At 37.4% G+C, this 24,167-nt stretch overlaps 1 protein-coding gene across 2 annotated transcripts in view; it reads right to left on the bottom strand.

The window, feature by feature from the left end:
- EYS (EGF-like photoreceptor maintenance factor) overlaps positions 1-24,167 on the bottom strand; it is a 1,786,799-nt gene that overhangs the window by 141,729 nt on the left and 1,620,903 nt on the right. For both annotated transcript variants that reach the window (XM_078001263.1, XM_078001264.1), the window contains exon 33: positions 20,720-20,892. In XM_078001263.1, the coding sequence (XP_077857389.1) occupies positions 20,720-20,892 (173 nt within the window). The remainder of the gene's footprint in view (positions 1-20,719; positions 20,893-24,167) is intronic.

Genomic DNA, 24,167 nt, shown 5'->3' with positions numbered 1-24,167 from the left:
TGTACCACATTTTCTCTATGCAGTCTATCATTGATGGGCATTTGGGTTGATTCAATGTTTTTGCTATTGTGAATAGTGCTGCAATGAACATACACATGCATGCATCTTTATAATAGAATCATTTATATTCCTTTTGGTAATAGTAATTGGATTGCTGGGTCAAATGGTATTTCTGCCTCTAGGTCTTTGAGGAATGGCCCCACTGTCTTCCACAATGGTTGAACTAGTTTACATTCACACTCACAGTGTAAAAGCATTCCTGTTTCTCCACAACCTCTCCAATATCTGTTGTTTCTTGATAGTTTAATAATCACCATTTGGACTGATGTGAGAGGATATCTTGTGGTTTTGATTTGCATTTCTCTAATGATTAGATTTGCATTTCTCTAATGATTAGTAATGTTGAGCTTTTTTTTCATATTTTTGTTCGCTGCATAAATGTCATCTTTTGAGAAGTGTCTGTTCATGTTCTTTGCCCACTTTTTAATGGGGCTGTTTATTTTTTTCTTGTAAATTTGTTTAAGTTCCTTGTAGATTCTGGATAATAGCCCTTTGTCAGATGGATAGATTGCAGAAATTTTCTCCCATTCTGTAGGTTGCCTGTTCACTCTGTTGGTAGTTTCTTTTGCTCTGCAGAAGCTGTTAATTAATGTAATTAGGTCCCATTTGTCAATTTGTGCTTTCGTTGCAATTGCTTTTGATGTTTTTGTCATGAAATATTTGGTAATGCCTATGTTCTGAATGGTATTGCCTAGATTTTCTTCTAGGGCTTTTATAGTTTTGGGTTTTACATTTAAGTCTTCAATGTATCTTGTGTTAATTTTTGTGTAAGGTGTAAGGAAGGGGTCCAGTTTCAGTCTTCTGCATTTGGGTGGCCACGAACTGTAATGATTTCTAAGGAAGGAGACACAAAATACAGCTGCATTTAAAATGAGTAGATTTAACTCATAATTTATTTTCCCTATTATAAACCTAAAGGTACTGACTAAAATTGAAAAAAAATTGAAGATGGGGGAGCATTTATTCTAACTCTTTCATTAGTTATGAAGAAAGTGAGACGCAAGGAGTCAAAGTGACTTGTTCAAGGCCACACAGCTGGTTATTTCACATCTTTGTTCTCAAAGTATAGAGTCTTCCCATTACACAACACTAACAGTTTAAACTGCCAACTTCAATTTAATCACTATAAAGTGGTGCAAGGATAATTTTAGTTAATAAAACTGTATCTGTTTGAGTTTGTTTAAAGAGTGATGTTCATTAATTGTCAGCATGCAGATGTTAAAGGAATAAACTGCAGCACCACACTATCCTTCACTCTAGAGAATGGAGGGTGAAAAAAAAGAGGTGTTCTTTTGCTTTCTAGATCTAAGGCTTTGAGTAACACTTCTTTTCAATTTTACCTAGCAGCACATTTGGGATGTAATCATTTCTAAGTTTGTTCTTACAAAAGCTGCTTCTTTGGAAATGGGTTTTTGTCTAGGGGATTTTTTTTTTTATCAAGTTATAATTAGACTTCACTTATACACCCATAAATTTGCATCCTTTTGTGTATTGCACAGGTGTTCTGATATTCTCCTGTTCCAACAGGGCAAGTCTGAATAACCAAAACAGCTTTTAGATATTGGCAGAAAGGCACCTTAAGTCCTTTAATTTGCAGGATGGGAAATTGTATAATTCCCTAGCTATCATAACATGAGGGAGAAATAGCTGTTGAGGCTTTTGATTTTGCTTCTGCTCTACTGGTGTAAACTAAAATTCAGAAACTCAGAAATCAGGATCCTAAAGATGCACTTTTCTCAGAAGTGTTTATTATAACAAGTCATAAAGGAGAGAGGTTTAATGGCAATAAGAAACTGGCAACATTGTAAAGGGATTTTACAATGCACAAACATACAACAAACCTCTGAAATATGTATTTCCTAAACATTGTATTTTTAAAGCTTACATAGACATCAAAATTAAAATGCAATAGATATAGCTATCTCAGGAAAAATCAACTCTCCATGGTTAAGAAAGAAAGCAACCCTGACGTGTATTTAGGGGACTCACTCAGCAGGGCAGCCACTGTGATATCCCTCCGGGAAGCGTCCTTTGGTGTTTGTTGTCAACAAGGTGCATGTTAAGTCATCCACCTGGAGAGCGACAGGGATACACTCCAACAAGCAGAATTATCAGCTACTCACCCTGATGACAGCTCTTCTTTCTCCAGAGCTTAAAGACTTGGGACAGACAGAGTCGCACTTTAACAATTTCAAGTTGGTTTAATACACAGGAATAAAAAGAGATGAGATTCAAAAATACCCTTGGCCACTTTAGAATGGCAAAAAGAATTACGAAACATCATTGTTGAAACTGAATCATTAGGTGCAATATTCAGATTTACCCTCTGGAAAAGATTGGATGTTCCCTGCCAGGTGTTTAATCATGAATACAAATCAAAATGGGCAGTAAAATGTTTACTTTCAAAAAGCTGTGTTAACTTTATAAGCTACTCACATACCAATGATGCTCTGAAGTGACTGACTGATGGCAGAGACAGAAAAGAGTTAATTCACTTCTGGCAAAATCCTTACTCAGGACCCACACACTATCTTATTAGAGCAAGGGAACCAAAAATATACCTACATTTGTCTGTCTTTGGGGTCAATAAAAAACATTTAAAATATATTAATATGTGAGCTTTTGCAAGCTATTCTTGTTTGCTTTTCAAACTTTTAAAAAATGTAAATTATAAAATTTATTTTCTAAAATTTTAGAAATGAATATGAAGCCCAGTTTTTAGGAATACCTGTAACAATTTTCCCTAGGAAAATAAAGACTTACATAGCCCTTCCGGAATCATGGATAACATTACATAATTTGTATGTTTTGAGACATGAGTTATATTTCTGATATTAGGTATTTATAACTCCCTTTCGAAGTTCATGTTCAGATTCAGAGTTTTCAATATCACCATTACAGCAAAATTGGGATTGTGACTTGATTATATAAGACCGCTTATCCTTACCTTTGGACTTATATTTTATTTTCAGTTAAACAAAGGAAGGTGTATGGAACACTCAACATTGTGAGAAAACATGTAGATTTTGAATACACTGAATAATCTTAATGCAATGTAGGTACACATGAAGTCAGAATTTGTATATATCTGACACATGAAGTCAGAAAGCTATAATTAATTTTCAGAAATACTTTTCCTCTCTCCCACTCCTCTTCATTCATCTCTCTTTTTCTCTTTTCTCTCCTCCTCCCCATCCCCTCTCTTTGCTCTCCCTCTTTCTCTCTCATTTTTCAGTTTAATTTTTGTCTTAGAAGTGCATAATGATAGAAATATGAGAAGCCAGTGGTCAGGTCATTAATAATATACATAAGCCAAGAGATTATTGGAGTTACCCAGTTAAATTATTTTGACTGGGCAGTTCTACAATAACTGGGAGTCTTTCTAAAAACACTCTGTTGCCAGACTAACGTTTTTCTTTAAGAAATTGTTTTTTGCTTGAGTTGACAAAATCAATGAAGCTCTCCATTTTGGAATGTTCCAATTAAATGATGATGCCTCTAAAAGTGTCAATCTATTCAAGTTTAGTTGATCTTATCAAAATATATGTGAAATAACTTAATATCTATATTTGTATCAACCCAATTTCATGAGTGAAGATTCATATTAAATGATTTTGTTGCTCTTTATCAAATGTTGAGTACTTTTCAATATACTTAAAATGTTGAAGAGCTATCATTTGGTAAAAGGAGAAATAATAAAGCAAGGATCAAGTCATTTGACTCATTGGGAAAATCAAAACAAAATGAGTGATACATGCATAATACAATTTCAAGTTTTTTTGATTTTTATTAAATTACAGTACAGAGAAGGGAGTAAAAGTGGCTTCTGCTTGGTTTAGGCCTAAATGACCTTATTTTGTTCTTATTGTTTGAGAATGCCTAACATAAATGAATACATTTCCATAGAATGGCCATACAACTTATATGCACGTTTGATCCTTGACGTTTTATGATGAGACTGCTGTGTTAGCTGAAGTTGTAGTCACTCTCCTGCATCCTTAGTCTTAAACGTATTTTCACAATGTGTAATCTCTTCCACATCTCCGTTAGTATGAGCGTAGAGAATTTAAGTAAACTTAATTGTATTGGGGCATAAGGATAGTTTTAAAAACCAATAATAAGCAGGTTTTAAATATGATACTTTGGGGATTGGCACGATGGCCAAATTGGAACAGCTGTCGTCTGCAGTTCCCAGCAAGACCAATGCAGAAGCCAGGTGATATTTCTGCATTTCCAACTGAGGTACCCAGTTCATCTCATTGGGACTGGTTAAACAGTGGGTACAGTCCATGGAGGGTGAGCAGAAGCAGGGTCGGGTGCCCCTCACCCATGAAGTGCAAGGGGCTGGGAACTCCATCCCCTAGCCAAGGGAAGCCGTGAGGGACTGTGCCATGAGGGATGGTGCTATCCAGCCCAGATACTATGCTTTTCCCACGGTCTTTGCAACCTGCAGACCAGGCGATTCCCCGGGTGCCTATATCACCAGGGCCCTGGGTTTCAAGCACAAAACTGGGCAGCTGTTTGGGCAGACACTGAGCTAGATGCAGGAGTTAGTTTTCATACCCCAGTGGTACCTGGAACCCCAGCGAGACAGAACTGTTAACTCCTCTGGAAAGGGGGCTGAAGCCAGGCAGCCAAGTGGTCTTGCTCAGCGGATCCTACCCCCATGGAGCCCAGCAAGCTAAGATCCACTGGCTTGAAATTCTCGCTGCCAGCACAGCAGTCTGAAGTCAACCTGAGATGCTTGAGCTTGGTCGGGGGAGGGTCGTTCACCATTACTAAAGCTTGAGTAGGCAGTTTTCCGCTCACAGTGTAAACAAAGCCACTGAGAAGTTCGGACTGGGTGGAGCCCACAACAGCACTGCAAAGCTACTGTAGTCAGATTATATCTCTAGATTCCTCCTCTCTGGGCAGGGCATCTCTGAAAGAAAGGCAGCAACCCCAGTTAGAGGCCTATAGATAAAACTCCATCTCCCTGGGACAGAGCACCTGGGGAGAGGGGTGGCTGTTGGACCAGCTTCAGCACACTTAAAGGTTCCTTCCTGCTGGCTCTGAAGAGAGCAGCAGATCTCACAGAACAGCACTCAAGCTTTGAGGACCCTGCCTCCTCAAATGGGTCCCTGAACCTCGTGGGTCCTGACTGGGAGAATTCCCAGCAGTGGTTGAAAGACACCTCATACAGGAGAGCACCAGCTGGCATCTGTCTGGTTCCCCTCTGGGATGAAGCTTCCAGAAGAAGCTTTGCTATTCTGCAGTCTCCACTGGTGATACCCATGCAAACTGTCTGGAATGAATCTTCAGCAAACTGCAGCAGACCTGCAGCAGAAGAGGGCCTGTTAGAAGGAAAACTAACAAACAGAAAGCACAAACATCAACATCAACAAAAGGGACACCCACACAAAAACCCCATCCAAAGGTCATAAGCATCAAAGATCAAAAGTAGATAAACCCACGAAGATGAGGAAAAACCAGTGCAAAAATGCTGAAAATTCCAAACACCAGAATGCCTCTTATTCTCCAAAGGATCATAACTACTTGTCAGCAAGGGAACAAAACTGGATGGAGAATGAGTTTGATGAATGGACAGAAGTAGGCTTCAGAAGGTGAGTAATAACAAACTCCTCTGAGCTAAAGGAGCACATTCTAACCCAATACAAGGAAGATAAGAACCTTGATTAAAGGTTAGAGGAATTGCTAAGTAGAATAACCAATTTAGAGAAGAACATAAATGACCTGATGGAGCTAAAAACACAGCACAAGAACTTCATGAAGCATACACAAGTGTCAATAGCTGAATTGATCAAGTGGAAAAAAGGATATCAGAGATTGAAGATTAACTTAATGAAATAAAGTGTGAAAACGAGATTAGAGAGAAAAGAATGAAAAGGAACAAACAGAGCCTCCAAGAAATACAGGACAATGGGAAAAGACCAAACCTATAATTGATTGGTATATTTGAAAGTGACAGGAAGAATGGAATCAAATTGGAAAACACACTTGAGGATATTATCCAGGAGAACTTACCCAACCTAGGAAGACAGGCCAACATTCAAATTCAGGAAATACGGAGAACACCAATAAGATAGTCACTGAGAAGAGCAACACCAAGGTATATAATCATCAGATTCACCAAGATTGAAATGAAGGAAAAAAAATGTTAAGGGCAGCCAGAGAGGAAGGTTGGGTTACCCACAAAGGGAAGCTCATCAGACTAACAGTAGATGTCTCTGTAGAAGCCATACAAGCCAGAAGAGAGTGGGGGCAAATATTCAACATTTTAAAATGAATTTTCAAAGTAGAATTTTATATCCAGTCAAACTAAGTTTCATAAGTGAAGGAGAAATAAATTTCTTGACAGATAAGCAAATGATGAGGGACTTTGTCACTACCAGGTTAGCCTTACAAAAACTCCTAAAAGAAGAACTAAATATGGAAAAGAAAAACTGGTACCAGCCACTTCAAGAGCATACGAAAATATAAAGACCAAGGACACTATGAAGAAACTGACCAAACAATGTGCAAAATAACCAGCTATTATGATGATGACAGGATCAAATTCACACATAACAATATTAACCTTAAATGTAAATGGGCTAAATGCCCCAATTAAAAGACACAGACTGGCAAATTGGATAAAGAGTCAAGACCCCTCAGTGTGCTGTATTCAGGAGACACATCTCACATGCAAAGACACATATAGACTCAAAATAAAGGGATGGAGGAATATTTACCAAGCACATGGAAAGCAAAAAGAAGCAGGGGTTGCAATCCTAGTCTCTGATAACACAGATTTTAAACCAACAAAGATCAAAGAGACAAAGAAGGCCATTACCTAATGGTAAAGGGATCAATGCAACAAGAAGAGATAATTATTCTAAATATATATGCACCCAATACAGGAGCACCCAGATTCAGAAAGCAAGTTCTTAGAGACCTACGAAGAGACTTAGATTCCCACACAACAATAGTGGGAGACTTTAACACCCCACTGTCAATATTAGACAAGTCAATGAGAGAGAAAATTAACAAGGATATTAAAGACTTGAACTCAGCTCTGGACCAAGTGGACCTAATAGACATCTACAGAACTCTCCACCCCAAATCAACAGAATATACATTCTTCTCAGCACCACATCAAACTTATTCTAAAATTGACCACATAATTGGAAGTAAAACACTCCTCAGCAAATACAAAAGAATGAAAAGCATAACAAACAGTCTCTCAGACCACAGTGCATTCAAATTAGAACTCAGGATTAAGAAACTCACTCAAAACTCTACAACTATATAAAATGAACAACCTGCTCCTGAATGACTACTGGGTAAATAATGAAATTAAGGCAGAAATAAATAAGTTATTTGAAATCAATGAGAACAAAGATACAACATATCCAAATCTTTCAGACACAGCCAAAGCAGTGTGTAGAGGGAAATTTATAGCACTAAGTGCCCACATCAGAAACTGGGAAAGCTCTAAAACTGACACCCAACATTGCAATTAAAAGAACTAGAGAAGCAAGAGCAAATTCAAAAGCTAGCAGAAGACAAGAAATAACTAAGATCAGAGCAGAACTGAAGGAGATAGAGACCCCAAAAATCCTTCAAAAAATCACTGAATCCAGGATCTGGTTTTTTGAAAAGATTAACAAAATAGACCACTAGCCAGACTAATACAGAATAAAAGAGAGAAGAATCAAATAGACACAACAAAAAGTGATAAAGGGGAGATCACCACTGATCCCACAGAAATACAAACTACCATCAGAGAATACCATGAACACCTCTATGCAAATAAACTAGATTTTCTAGAAGAAATCGATAAATTCCTGGACACACACACACACACACACACATACACACACACACACATACACTGCCAAGACTAAACCAGGAATAAATCAAATCTCTGAATATACCAATAACAAGTTCAGAAATTGAGACCGTAATTAATAGCCTATCAACCAAAAAAAGCCCAGGACCAGAAGAATTCACAGCCAAATTCTACCAGAGATACAAAGATGAGCTGGTACCATTCCTTCTGAAACTATTCTAAACAATAGAAGAAGAGGGTCTCCTCCCTAACTCATTTATGAGGCTAGCATCATCCTGATACCAAAACCTGGCAGAGACACACACACAAAAAATTTCAGGCCAATATCCCTGATGAACCTCAATGCAAAAATCCTCAATAAAATACTAGCAAACTGAATCCAGCAGCACATCAAAAAGCTTATTCACCATGATCAAGTTGGCTTCATCCCTGGGATGCAAGGCTGGTTCTACATATGCAAATCAGTAAATGTAATCCACCACATAAACAGAACCAATGACAAAAACCATATGATTATCCCTACAGATGCAGAAAAGGCCTTTGATAAAATTCAACACCCTTTCATGCTAAAAACCCTCAATAAACTAGGTATTGATGGAACATATCTCAAAATAATAAGAGCTATTTAGGACAAACCCATATCCAATATCATATTGAATGGGCAAAAGCTGGAAGAATTCCCTTTGAAAACTGGCATAAGACAAGGATGCCCTCTCTCACCCCACCAATTCTACATACTATTGGAAGTTCTGGCCAGGGCAATAAGGCAAGAGAAAGAAACAAAGGGTGTTCAAATAAGAAGAGAGGAGTCAAATTGTCTCTGTTTGCAGATGACTTGATTCTATATTTAGAAAACCCCACGGTGTCAGTCCAAAATCTCCTTAGGCTGATAATTAAATTCAGCAAAGTCTCAGAACACAAAATCAATGTGAAAAATCACAAGCATTGCTATACACCCATAAGACACACACACAGCCAAATCGTGAGTGAACTCCCACTCACAATTGCTACAAAGAGAATGAAATGCCTAAGAATATAACTTACAAAGGATGTGAAAGACCACTTCAAGGAGAACTACAAACCAAGTTTGTACAAATCAAGGAAATAAAAGAGGACATAGACAAATGGAAAAACATTCCATGCTCATAGATAGGAAGAATCAATATCGTTAAAATGGCCATACTGCCCAAAGTAATTTATAAATTTGACACTATTCCCATTAAGCTACCATTGACTTTCTTAACAGAATTATAAAAACCTACTTTAAATTTCATATGGAACCGAAAAAGAGCTCATATACCCAAGACAATCCTAAGCAAAAAGAACAAAGCTGGAGGCATCACACTATCTGACTTCAAACTATACTACAAGTCTACAGTAACCAAAACAGCATGGTACTGGTACCAAAATAGATATATAGACCAATGAAACAGAACAGAGACCTCAGATACAACACCACAAATGTATAACCATCTGATCTTTGGCAAACCTGACAAAAATAAGCAATGGGGACAGGTTTCCCTACTTAATCAATGGTGTTGGGAAAACTGGCTAGTCATATGCAGAAAACTGAAACTGAACCCCTTCCTTAAACCTTATACAAAAATTAACTCAAGATGGATTAAAGATTTAAACACAAGACCTAAAACCATAAAAACTCTAGAAGAAAACCTAGGAAATACCATTCAGGACATAGGCGTGGGCAAAGACTTCATGACCAAAACACCAAAAGCAATGGCAACAAAAGCAAAAATGGACAAATGGGGTCCAATTAAACTAAAGAGCTTCTGCACAGCAAAAGAAACTATCATCAGAGTGAACAGGCAACCTATAGAATGGGAGAAAAATTTTAAAATATATCCATCTGATCAAGGGATAATATCCAGAATCTGCAAGGAAGTTAAACACATTTACAAAAAAACAAAAACAAACACACAAAAAACATCAAAAAGTGGCTGAAGGATATGAATAGACACTTTTCAAAAGAAGACATTTATGCAGCCAACAAACATATGAAAAAAACTCATCATCACTGGTCATTAGAGAAATGCAAATCAAAACCACAATGAGATACCATCTCACGTCAGTTAGAATGGCAATCATGAAAAGTCAAGAAACAGCAGATGGTGGAGAGGATTTAGAGAAATAGGAATGCTTTTACACTGTTGATGGGAGTGTAAATTAGTTTAACCTTATGAAAGACAGTGTGGCAATTCCTCAAGGATCTAGAACTAGAAATGCCATTTGACCCAACAATCTTATTACTGGGTATATGCCCAAAGGATTATAAATCATTCTACTATAAAGACAAATGCACACCTATGTTCATTGCAGCACTATTCACAATAGCAAAGACTTGGAACCAACCCAAATGCCCATCAATGTTAGACTGGATAAAGAAAATGTGGCACACATATACCATGGAATACTATGTAACCATAAAAAAGAATTAGTTCATGTCCTTTGCAGGGACACGGATGAAGCTGGAAACCATCATCCTCAGCAAACTAACACAGGAACAGGAACACCACATGTTCTCACTTATAAGTGGGAGTTAACAAAGAGAACACATGGACACAGGGAGGGGAACATTACACACCGAGGCCTATTGAGGGGTAGGGGGCAAGGGGAGGCATAGGATTAGCACAAGTATTTAATGCATGCGGGGCTTAAAACCTAGATGACACGTTAATGGGCGCAGCAAACCACCATGGCACATGTATACCTATGTAACAAACCTGCATGTTCTGCACATGTATCCCAGAACTTAAAGTACAATAATAATTACAATAAAAAAGCCACTTCATTGTTTCCTCCATCAATTGCAACCAGACCAGTTGAAATTATATAATAAATTATATATATAATATATGGTATATCCCAAGCAGTTTAAGCATAATTTAAGCATAACTTGAAATCAGTCCCATGAAATCAATAGAAAGGAATAAAAATCTCAAATTATGTTTGGAAGGGAGTTGTCTAGATTAGTGCTCTCTAAGCTTGTTTAATCTTGCTTCACAGACATTATTTACTTAAAATTCCATATATCTACCCATATACTGTAGATATCATGAAACACAAAAAAATAGAAATTAAAAGATCGAGATAAAAAAAGAGAATTAATATTTTCTTCCAATGTCACAATGGAGTCTATATATTCCACTCTGGGAACCATTAGACTGGTATGAAAGCCTTGTCATGTGAGAAAGAAGAATTCCTTGGTTTAATGCTGTTATTGCAAGACTTGTTAGAGTTTTTACTGTGTTACTGCACATGGTGAATTCCTGAAGGGGCAATAGAGTACTGTGCAGTGATCTAAAGAAAGACAAATCAGAGATCCTAGATCTGTCTGCCACTCATGAACAATATCACTTTAGACTGGTTATTTAAACTCACTGAACTTCAGTTTTTCCATCTGTACAATGGCAATACTGACATATCTCCTTGGGTTATTTCACAGATTATGTAAGAAGATGAATGTAAAGTACTTAGTCCAATGCCTAGCGTAAAGTAGATGTGAGTTCATTTCATCACAGACTCTTTTTTTTATGGGTACCTTATTGCACTAGTGTACTGTGAAAAATATTTTTGGAAATGTACCAGATTAGACTATTCTTTCACTGATTATATTATTGTTACTTTTTAAAATTTGACAAATAATTATTGATTATCTCCTAAGTATAGAGGTAGTAGTAGGCTTAGGGCAACAGCATACATAGCTGAATATTCTGAAGGACTTTTAAATTATTTTTAACTCAGAAAAAAAATTCAGAGCCTACCATATGTCAGACACAATGTACTGCTTTGCAGATACGGTGATGGCCAAGGCACATATGGTGCCTACCTTCATGAAACTTAGAGTGTGAAGAAAGGACTGGCATGATGTATGGCCAGTGTTTACAAGGTAATGCAAAATAGTATAAAGAGTGTTCTGATAAAGGGTGAATAAGGTGGGGGCTATTGGGTTAGCTGAGATCCACCCATGCTAGACTTGCACATCATTTTAAAGAGTTTTTACTCATTGTTCAGTTCCCACCTATGAGTGAGAACATGCGGTGTTTGGTTTTCTGTTCTTGTGATAGTTTGCTAAGAATGATGGTTTCCAGCTGCATCCATGTTCCTACAAAGGACACAAACTCATCCTTTTTTATGGCTGCATAGTATTCCATGGTGTATATGTGCACACCGGGGCCTATTATGGGGAGGGGGGAAGGGGGAGGGATTGTATAGGATTTATACCTGATGTAAATGATGAGTTGATGGGTGCAGCACAGCAACATGGCACAAGTATACATATGTAACAAACCTGCACGTTATGCACATGTACCCTAGAACTTAAAGTATAATAATAATAAAAAATAAAAAAATAAAAATAAAAATTTAAAAAAAAAAAGAGTTTTTACTTTATCCTAAGGAAAATAGAAGACCATTTTCAAGGTCAACAGGATGAAGGGACAAAATATTAGAAAACACACAATATTGGCATGTCACTGAATATAAACAAAGAAAAGCTTGAACAGAATAGCTGCTATCATTATATAGAATGGTAGGCAATATACATCACACACAGCTATCTCCGTCTACTGTTTATTTCATTCCTATCAATAAATTTCATTGCCTCTTTATAAAACGTCGACTTCATGGTTTTTCATGTGGCATAAATTTACTCAGACTCTAATCAGTTTTTTGTTTCGGTGAAGATTTTTTTTTTTTTTATGTATCGCAAATGTGTTTGTGCCTTCCATTGCTTGCTAACTGGCAGGTGCATCACATTAACATAGCTCTTAAACCAACCAAGCAGAGCCTGATAGGTGTGGTGGGATCTGACAGTATTCATTTGATATGAAACAATGACTCTTTGCTAAAGGGCCTGGACTGACAGACCTGCAAGGTTAAAGTCTCTGGTGAACTTGAGAATAAACTATAGAGGTTTGCATTTCCACACATGGTCTGCAAGACCAACTTGCCATAAGTATATTCAGGAGAGACCACTCTGCCTTTTGTGAATACATAGTCTACCCATTTTAGACATTTTTAACAAGCAGAAAACGCTTCTGTCAGAAGGGAGAATTCTGTGAGGTTGCTAAATAATGACAAAGTGCTGGAATAAACAGAAAGGAGAACATTTGGCCTTGAGAGTTTAGTGTTCTACTGACAGTGTTCTGACAGAGGCACACAGTCAGAGTTTGATAGTGAATAGTCTGTTCTCTGTGTAAAAGTGGACAATAACAGATGTGTATCTCCCTAGCAATTGAGATGTAAAAATCTTCAAGCTAATTTGGTTTTCATTTAGTGTGAAGAGAAATTGCCTCATGGAAATAGTTTTAAGATGAGAGGTAATGTTTCAAAAGAAATATATAAAATATCCTTTCTTGTTATTTTGCTAATTTAGAAAAATATAGTTGCATATTTTTCTGCTTCCCGTGATATTTCTTTGAATTAAAAATTTTTACCACAGTTTCATTGGATTGCAAAAACATATTTTATAAACTTATAATTTATCAAATCTATTAGATTGAAATAAGATAAATATAATACAAGAAATCCTGTTTTTTGAGAAGGATTCTAAGAGTTTATGAACAAAATCAGATGTATTTAAGAAAACCTATTGGAATATGTAGTTCAGGGAAATCTTGACACTTATATCAGGTTTAGATTTAGCTCCATATAACAGATAACTTATTAAAAAGCAGAAGTTTAAGCAAAATAAATTATTTCTCTCATTAACAGAAAGTTTCTTAGTGAACATTTCCAGGCTAGTATGGCAGTTTTATAGTTAAGGATTTAAACTTCTTTCATCATTTTGCTTCACCATCTTAGCATGTATCTTTCATTCTCAAGGTGGCTTTGTAGTCAGAGATGACTTCTGGAATTCAAGATATCTCAGGCACATTCTAGACTTCAGAAAGAAGGAAGATTTGGAGGTCATGCTACTCTTCAAGAGATTTTCCAGAGGTCAATATAATACTCTAACACTTCCGCTTATATCTGATTGTCCAGAGTTTAGTCCCATGGCCACACTTTAAGGCTCTAAGGGAGGATAGGAAACTTAGCTGGGTACATTAGTGACCCACATAAAATCAAGAGTGTACTAATACTGTATCTGTATCTGTATGAGATGAGTATATCTGGGCCACTATCCAGAGGATTCCTGGAAGTCCCCGGCTCACTCTCCACAAGCCATAAGTACTATTTCTCCGACATGCACGCAATTGCTAGCTCTGTCAAGTGGTAGTACTTTGAGTATGATGTTTCCTAGGGTGCTCCATGACCATCCTGCGATGGAGTCCACATGTGCTCAATGTGCGTTTTCCAGAGCTGGAGACTTGAACTGGATGCTGCTCAAGCACCGCCTGTTTGTCAATAAGTTTGATGTGTATGTTGACCTTTTCGCCATCCAGTGTTTGGATAAGCATCTGAGACACAAAACTTTGAAGACATTAAAATACTGACTATTACAGGCAATTTTATGAATAGTAATAAGGATACACAAAAAATACCCTTATCTGATTCCTCTTCCTTGTCAACAAGCATCGGGAAAACGGTATGAGGTCCTCTTTGGGGTGGGGACTCAGTCTTCTTGTCAGAGAAGCTGCATGTTTTCTGCAGAGCACCATTGACTAGAAATGTGATAGCATTAAATGTTCACCTAAATTTAACGTGAGGGGGAGTAAAAGTAGCCTTGAGGCCAGAGCAGGTAGCAAGGCATTCTGGAAAGAGGGGACCAGGGTGCCTGGGGAAGAGGCCAATGCATAAGGGCAGCCTGTTCAAAGAGCTCAGGGACTTAGCAAAATGAGAAGATTTCACCTGTGCCAAAACTATTAAGAATTTTAAATGTGACAATTTTCCTGGTATGAATAAACTTATAGCAACAAACAACCATAAAGATATAATTGATCTGATACATTGTATTGAAATAGAAATTTGATTTTACTCTAAATTATTTGGCCAGGCTGGTCTTGAACTCCTGACCTCAGGTGATCCACCCACCTCGGCTTCCCAAAGTGCTAGAATTACAGGTGTGAGCCACCACGCCTGCCCCAACAAGGCTATTTTTTTTTTTAAAGAACACTTCAGTGTACACTGAAATACATATTTATAAGTACTGCTTTTTAAATATGTGCCAACCTAACTTTTTCTCATTACAGATGCTGAAGTGGAGGGAAAATGTGAAAGACAGGAGGTGCTCACCTTTTCCCTGAGCAAGAGGAAAGTCAGCTTCCCTCAGTTCTTAAGAAAAAGTGCAGGCCATTCACAGTCTGCCTTCAACCCAGAGAAACAGGAATCACTTTCTCGAGCACTTTTTTTTCTCATCCCTGTCTCCTTGCTCCTGTCTGGGATTAGGCTTGACCTTTTAGTACTTTTTTTTTTTTGTAACCAGGAGCTGGAAAATACAGATTTAAACATGGTGGGAAATGAGGGATACTAAGATGTGTTGAACAGCAGGGCAATCAAACAGCTGTGGAGTTGGAGAGAGAAAGCTGGATCATATCAGAGTGGATGCTATCAAAGGAGTTATGAGCTTAACATGACAGAAAATTGCATGTACTTGAAATATGCCATTACAAAATGCCAGCCTGACATTAAGCTGCTTTATAGAGGTATCATGTCCTTAAATAGCCTGGTGATTATTCGTGTCCCTGGAGCTCTGCTTTCCTCCCTGATTTTGTAATGCCCTGGCTTGCCTTTAATCACTGCAAAGAGTGTCACCATCTTAGAAAAATTCTTAAAAGAAAATTAATTTTGATTTCCATTGATGTTCTAGAGAGTTTTTTTTTAATAGCTGGGATGGGGATGCAGCCTCTGTCCCACAATGACAGGAGGTAGCAGTTTCCGGTAGGGGTAAGGATCCTACTTTGACCACCCTTAAAAAACAAAAGCATTTTCTATATGCCCATTATGTGTCAAGCACTTTACTTGCACTATCTCATTTAATTCTCATAAAACCTATAAGGTAAGTTCTATTATTAGACTTATTGAAATTAAAGTACAGAGAGACCAAGTGACTTGCCCAAGGTCACTCAGCCGGCTAGTCAGTAGTAAAATGGGGATTTTAACTCAGGCGGATTGATTCCGGAGCCTATTCTCAGGTAGTCACACTGCTTTCCTCAAGGACCATGTTCCACTGAGAGGCCTAAGTTGGGAAGATAAGGTAAATTATTAAGAAATATTTATAGAAAGGACAAAAGAGAACAAGAGATAAGATAATGCATTCCACCTTTGTCTTTAGAATGGTATGGTTAAGAAAACAAAAACCTGTGCTGGGCTTTATACGTTAAGAAACATTCTAATAAATACTACTGCCACCAGAAAAAAAAAAAAAAAAAGATTATTCTTGCATAAGGAGAGGCAACAGGAAGTGTGAATGAGAAGCACAAATGTGGAAAGTAAAGCTCTTTAAAAAGGAAAGCAGCTGCAAACTTCCCATCTGCAGTGTTTGTTTGTCTCGGCTCCAGTCATCACTGCCACGATTACCCCTGGATGAATTCCCCAGTGGAAATATCAACAAGGTAGGAAATGTGATAATTATATTTTCTATTATCCCCAAAAGAATATATTAAGATGGTAGATATGGACATAATTTGGAAGAAAAGTGCTAGGTAGTAGACACAATTGCTGATGAAACAAAACTAGCTGATTTTTCGTCCTCTGGTATTAGCAAAAAGGCAAAGTCCCAGATGTTATTCTGCACCTCTTCTAAAGTGTAGTTGTAATTGAACAACAGCTAGGCTTATTGGATTGCTTTCTGCTTTTCTCTATAAAACAAATATATATTCAGTACATTCTAGACAATCTTCTAGAGGTCATAATAGTAACAGTGAATGATCCAATAGATGACTTGGGATATCACCTCATACTAGTTGGTGGAGTAGAGAAAGGATTGATGCCTGTTGATGTAAAAAAGGTTTCTGGAGGAAGTGAACATTCAAGGGGTAATTTTTGTGACTCAAAAATATGGAATATTGATATGTTATGGAATGTTGATCTGTTAAGCTCTCTTTCTATAACCTCCAGCTTTTCTGAGGCTGTCACCTAAGATGCCTGCTAAAACTTGTACTCTCATCATTCTTGCATGGCAATTTGGAAGTGTGGGAATATTAATGTCTTGTAGGGAAACCTTCAATCGAAAAGAACCATGAGACAATGGTCAAACATTTCTCTCCTTTGCCCCTTGGGTAGTCAATTTTAGACTTTCTGTATAGCTCCTCATAAGATCTGAGTGAAATCACGCACAGTTGGCCATGGTTATGTTCAACGCCCTATGCACCTTTGCACTGACTTTCTCTCCTACCCCATTTTATTCTCACTAGATCTTCTCTCCTATTTCCTGGAATCATTTCCAAATAAATGACCTGAATGCAATTCTTATGCAGGTTCTGTTTTTATGGAGGTCCCAGACTAAGGCAATTCCACATTATAAAAGGAGCAACATCTATGGGCTGAGAGATGAGGGGGGGTGTTTGTCAGGGTATGGTACCGGTATTAATACAGCTTTCTCTCCTCTACCAGATATCTAAATATTGACATTGTGGAAGGTTTCTCTAGGATTCATCTGCTCTTTTTAAATCTTCTTTTCTTTATCTACACTTTCTCTTCTTTATCTATATTTCTCTTCTATATTTTCTCCTTAGACAATCTATAGTTCTATGGTTTTAAACACCACCTTTATTTTAATGACTACCCCAAATTATATCTTTAGTCCTGATCTTGCTTCAGAGCACCAGCATCATATATCCAATTGTCTACATTTCATCTGCATTCGGATGTCTAACTGGCATCTTTTTCTTCATTTGCACAAAATAAAACTCTTGTTTCCCTCCCAGTAAAATAAGCTGTTTCCTACAAAATAAGCTGTTATGGCCCTATTCTTTTTCATGGCACTACCATCTACACTATAGCTCAGACAAAGAAAACTTGATGTTCTTGGTTTTACCCTTTTCATACTCTTCCCAGCAAGTTCTGAATATTTTATCTCCAGAATAGATTTCAAATTTATCCACTTATCTACATCCCCACTGTAATTGCCCTTGTCCTAGGCATAATTATCTTTTGTCAGGACCACTCCAATAGCCTTATAAAATCTATTAGAGATAATACCATCAGAATAGTTTAAACAAATACACATAAGTCACTAGCCCCTTTCAAGCCTTCCAGTGATTTCCTAAGGCATCTGGAAATAAAAGTTAAAAACCTTTCCATGTTCCCAAGGTCCTATATGATCTAGGCCCTGCTAACATTAGATTTTTTTTTTTTCTTGCTCACTATTGCTGTAGACTGTGTTTATGTGCCCCCCCCCCCCCCAGATTCACATGTTAAAACCTAACTGCCAATGTGATGGTATTTGGAAGTGAGGTCTTTGGGAGGTGATCAGATCACGGGGCAAAGGTTTCATGGATGGGATTAGTGCCCTTATAAAAGAAACTCCAGAGAGCTAGTTAGTCCCTTCCATGTGAGGACACAGTGAAACTGCTGTCTATGAGCCAGGAAGTAGTCCTCATCAGAACCAAGTCCACTGGTGCTTTGATCTTGAACTTTCCAGCCTCCAGAACAGTGAGAAATATATTTCTGTTGTTTATAAGTCACCTAGTCTATGGTGTTCCGTTATAGCAGCTGGAGTGAATGAAGACACTTACGCACCAGTCACAGTGATATCTTTTCATTCTCCGAAAAGCCCTGCTTCTATCTTTCCTCAGGGTCTTTCATTTCTGAACCTTCTGCCTGGATAGCTCCTTTTCCAGCTTTTCATGGGCCATACTCCTTATTCTTTAGGCCTCAGTACAAATATCTCCTCCTCTGAGAGTGATTCTTGCCTTGGTGACCTGTGAAAATGCCCTCCAGCCCAGTTACTGTCTATCACTACTTGTTTATTTCCTTCATAATTCTTCTCAGAAATTTCGTATTGTGTTTTGAGCCATTTTTATTTTCCATTCATCTTTTCAATTAGAAGGTAAGCTCCACAAGGTCAGAAGTCTTTCTTTCTTGACAAGTTTTACATTTCTAAACTAGATCTGGCAACTTTGTGGAATATAAATGGATAGGATAATTATTTTGAGAAATTCTTCTGGATAGGTGCATGTAGGAATCTTCTTTTTTAAAACTTACACTGAGGCAAAGAACCTAATAATGTCTAATTTTTCCTGTCTCAATTATCTATATATCCTTGCATCTTTGAAACTCTAATGAGACCAGGAGATGGGAGTAAACAATCATTTTGTGTGTGTGAGTACATAAAGACATCTGCTAAATCTTCACTTCTTATTTTTTATGGTCAGTATTATTTTCAAGTAGGAAGCAAAACTGATGATTCATCTCTTAGTAATCAAATTTATTATAACCAATTATATTTTTTCAATAGCTTTTATCTAAATAGAATGATTACAACTGAGAAGCATGAGATTTTATGAGAAAGGACACGACTTAAATTCTATTCAGTCTATAATGTTTTCTCTTTTTATAAAAATGACTTGGCTAACTTCTTCTAATATAACCCTGACACACACAGACTGAAATTCTTAGTACTTCTTAACTCTTCCCCTCTTAAGTCATTCTGTCTTTCAGATACACACAAATTCATTATCTCAGTTCCTTTCAAAGACCTATATATCCAAAACTTCAATACCTTTTAGTCACAGATGCTTCTTTTACTCTCGTTTCCGTTTTCATACCTGCCACCTCAGGATGTGGTACCCAGCTTTTTCATGTCATCACAGGCTGGATCTGTTTGCTTCATTTTGTGATTCTGGGCCAGAGGGCCCTGAGTTCACTTTGGAAGCCTTATTCTAAAATTTAGTGCCAAATATCACAAGTGCCAAAGGAATAAAGGTTTTTTTTTTTTTATATTTATGGTGAAAATAATGATAAAGCAAGTCCAGTCCTGTGTTGATTAACTATTAATATGAATTTTTATTATTTCTGAAAATATTTACACACATTTATGCATATCAAAGCTAACATTAAATTCTTAGGCATTTTTTTTTCTTAAAATCTTATATTACAGCATCTTGCAGCTTTTTGTAATTTAGAATTTCTCATACTGAATTTTCCTAAAGAGAGACACATGTCTCTTATTTGTGATTTAGTTTCTTGATATGTAATAACTGCATCATGGGTTTTGTTACATTTAAATGTAAAGCAACTGGGCTGTGATACATAAATTTGTTAATGTTGTACTCTCAGTTTGCCAAAATGACATGAAATAATTTGATTTTATATATTGCTCTTGATGCCCCTTGTTACTCTCTTATACTTAGCTAGACTTTGAGATTTTACAGTACAGAGATTTTCTGTACTCTAACCTCAGGGAAAACTTCTTACCCCCCCTTTTTTTTTTTTTTTTGAGATGTAGTCTGTCTCTGCTGCCCAGGCTGGAGTGCAGTGGCACCATCTCGGCTCACTGCCATCTCCGCCTACCGGGTTCAAAGGATTCTCCTGCCCTAGCCTCCTGAGTAGCTGGGATTATAGGTGCGTGCCACCATGCCTGGCTAATTTTTGTATTTTTAGTAGAGATAGGGTTTCACCATGCTGATCAAGCGTGTCTTAAATTTCTGATCTCGTGATCCACCTGCCTCGGCGTCCCAAAGTGATGGGATTACAGCCATGAGCCACTGTGCCCAGTCACCACTTTTGTAATTACTTGATGGGTATGAGAAATACCTGCTTGGAGATCAGTCTCACTAATGGGTCTTGTCTCAACTGACTTGAAAAGAACCCAGAAGAAGATTTGATGTATTTGATCAGTCAAGTGCTATCCTTGATTCATCTGAGTGATTTCTGTCCTCTTCACCTCTTTCTGTCTGTGCTTCATGTTTAATAATGAAATGCTCTTACCATCAGTGCAGAGGGGTCCAGACCTCCCATATGGGCAGAGGCAGATAATATCTGTTCCGGATTTTGGAACACAGGTGGCACCATTTCCACATGGGTTGTTTTCACAACTTGCAAACTGGCACAGCTTGCCTGAATACAGCCTTGGACACTCACAAAACAGATTTTCACTATCACTGAGAAGGGAAAAAAATTTAAAAATTCATTAGAAAACGACTGATATTTTCTACACACAATACACATGTATACACATTCATGAACACATATGCAAATAAAATTATAATTGCATCTTTTCTAATAAGTGACTTTTCTCCCTTTTTTTCTGTTTCAACTTTTGAATATTTGTAGCTGTGTGCTTTCCGTTGAAAGCAGATTAACAGCTTTATAGATTATCTGGAGCCATGAATTCTATTTTAAGCCATCTATTTTTATTTTCGATTTGTCTCCTCTTTTTATTTCACACTGGGTGCCTTTTCAGGGCTTCATCGAATATGTGTGGTGCTGCCTCAATAAAGTGCATCAAATGTCTATTAGCAAAAAACATCTTAGACTCAAAGCTCAGAGGAGAATTTTAAGCTGGTGATAAGCTTCCCCACACTGAGGACAAAGTCCTCCAAGAGCTGCGCTTGTAGTAATTCTGAAAATAAGCCACAGTGGGGAGCTGTAATGACTATATAACTCTTCAGCTTAAAATATGGTTTGGTGGCCCCAGGCTGCGAGTGCCCATGAAAGCAGAGCTCAAGAAAAATACTCCTCTTACCTGTCAGGGAAGCATTCTCAAGAGGGAGAAGTGACTTGGAGTTTGTTATTTCTGCCTTCTCTGCATCCATTGCCCCATTTAAAGTCACAGATGCTTTTGTTTTCCTTTCCAAGAGCCACCCCTCCACCATTCTCAGTCCATGTTTGGGAGAGACTGTCTCCACTCTTGGTGCCAATCATAGTGTGTAGTGCAGGATGGATACACAACACACTAGGCCAACTGGCCGACCTCTGCTAAAACTCTTCGGAGACTACTCTTTTTATCTGCTGGTGTTGCTACACTAGTAATTGATGGTGACATGTGCCTGTCCAGAGGGAAGAGCCTAGCTGAGAATAAAGAGCTAATACTTAACAATGTAGATATAAGTGACAGAGAAATATAGATTATTGATTATTTGGGTACCAGATCTCACCAGTACTCTGTAGTTATGTGAGCCAATATATTCCACTGCTTTTACATTTTTAAAGCCAGTTTGATTTGGGATTTTGTCACTTGAAGTTAAATAATTCCATTTAATCTTTTCTTTTTTTTTCTCTCTCTCTCTCTTCTTACAGATCTTAGGAGTTTACATCTTATCTTCTCAATGCAACTGTTAGCTCTTAAGCATAGGTGCCAGGATCAGCCCTGATAATTGGGAAACTAACATATTTTTATGTTTTTATGACACAGCCTCCCAGTCTAGTTGTAGATCTTACCTATATCATGAATTTTTTCCCAACTATCTGTATGGTTTCTCAATACCTTCCTCATGTCTTTGAATCCCCTTACTCCAAAATTTGTGTGTAGGAAAGAACCATTTCTTTCATAATAATGAGTACCTGACTTAGAAAATGAAGGTGTTTCCTTTCTAAAAATATTCATATTTTAATATTAATTCTCCATGATAATTTATGAAACACTATGGAGAAAGTTTATGTATCAGATAACAGGTAACCCTGGCTTTGGTGGGGTTGTAAGGCTTTGAAACCTTCAGATTTTGCCAACACATAATGCTTATCCTGTGAGTAATCAGTAATTTATGCATTTTATAACCTTCCTGGCAACCTGCATAGCATTGTATACATTGCAGACAGATATGGAATCTCATAAGTCTTCAGGATTGGGAAAAAATTATAGATCGATGCCCCTAAGATGGTTATAAAGTATCCTGAGCAAGCTCTTCTGTTTCTGTGAAATAAAATTTTGAGGACTGCTTAGCCAATGCTGTTCCTTGTTTCCTGAGAATAGTGGTAAAAGCACAGCTGGACCACCTAACAGGTACAGAAATATTTCTGGTACGACCTAAAGTGTAAGTTGAAAACTTAATGTTGTTTGGGGGTAATGGATAAAACTTTGCTTCCACTGATCTTACTTGGAGTTGAAAGGTCAATATTAAGCATTTGTATTCTGGGATAAAGTCTAGGAAAGTAGCATTCTTGAGAGCTACATTCTGGAAGGACCAAATTAGTCTTTTTCAGATCAAGGAGAATGCCTCATATGTGAAAGTCAAACTAATCTAAGCATTGATTGATTTAAATGCTTTAATCATATAAACCTAAACAGATTTGGCATGTAGGAAAGATGATTTTATGGTGAAAACCAAGGAAAGCACTATTTTTAATCAGGTCCTATTGATAAATCAAGCCTCATTTCCTCTTTCTGCTTTCATCAGGTGTTGTGAGAAGTTGGTTGTGTAAATTCATGCGGAGATGACTAACTGTGTGCATCTGTATATCAGCAGGCAACTAGAGTAGAGAGAGAAATGGAAATTCTATAGAAAACTCTTCAAGAAAAGGGAAACTCACCATATCTAACCAAGGGCAAGTGTCCAGAGTCTTCTGGCCTCTCTTGATATCCCATTAGCACCTCATTAGCAAGAGTCAGTTTTACTCAACTGAGATGTTGCCAGATGATGGCACTTCAAATTGTACCTCAAAGTTCCAAAATACTTCCTGGAGTGTCAGACATTTCACCAATAGATTTTGTTTTCTAAATCTATCTTTGCTATCTTCTGTGTTACACCTGGACATAAAGGTTTCTCCTATCCAGATCTTGTCAGATCCTGTTATTAAATCGCAACTTCTTCAAAAGCTACCAAGTCTGCTGTTTTCTCTGCCACTTGACCTACTTTGATGTCTCTCTACATCTTGTAGCAAAAGGCAGTGTTGACCCAGAAAGAGAATGCTCTAAGACTGATGGATCTTATGTAAGACAGCTGACTTTTGGAAATAGTTTTCAAAACAGTGTCACCCTCTTTCGCTCAGTTTACTTTAAATATTGCATCATTGCTGTGAATTTGTCACTGCTTATTATAATTAGCTTTGAGAGAATATATTTACATGAAATACATTTTTTTTTCATGGAATATATCTTTTCATCCCTAAAGTTTTAAAAATTTTATCCTTCACAAGACCTATAAACCACATAGAAACCTTTTTTGGAAATTTTCCTTTAAGTAAGTCAGGAGATTTTTCTGAATTAAAAGTAGGTCTGTAAAATAATCCAGATTATGGTGAAGTTTTTACCTATACACCTATACACCAGAGGACCATATATTTTTTTGCAATTGCTGCCATCCAGTTTGTTGTGCACCTACATTATGGATGGAGCCACGTGCCAAGCAGTTAATAAGACTCGCTTTCACATTCTTTGTAGGAGACATCATAAATGCATGAACAAATCTCTGTAAGATACAGTGTATGTGACAAAGGA

The sequence above is a fragment of the Macaca mulatta genome, chromosome 4 (assembly GCF_049350105.2).
Source record: "Macaca mulatta isolate MMU2019108-1 chromosome 4, T2T-MMU8v2.0, whole genome shotgun sequence".
NCBI classification, from domain to species: Eukaryota; Metazoa; Chordata; class Mammalia; order Primates; family Cercopithecidae; genus Macaca; species Macaca mulatta.
This window is presented reverse-complemented; position numbering and strand designations above follow the sequence as displayed.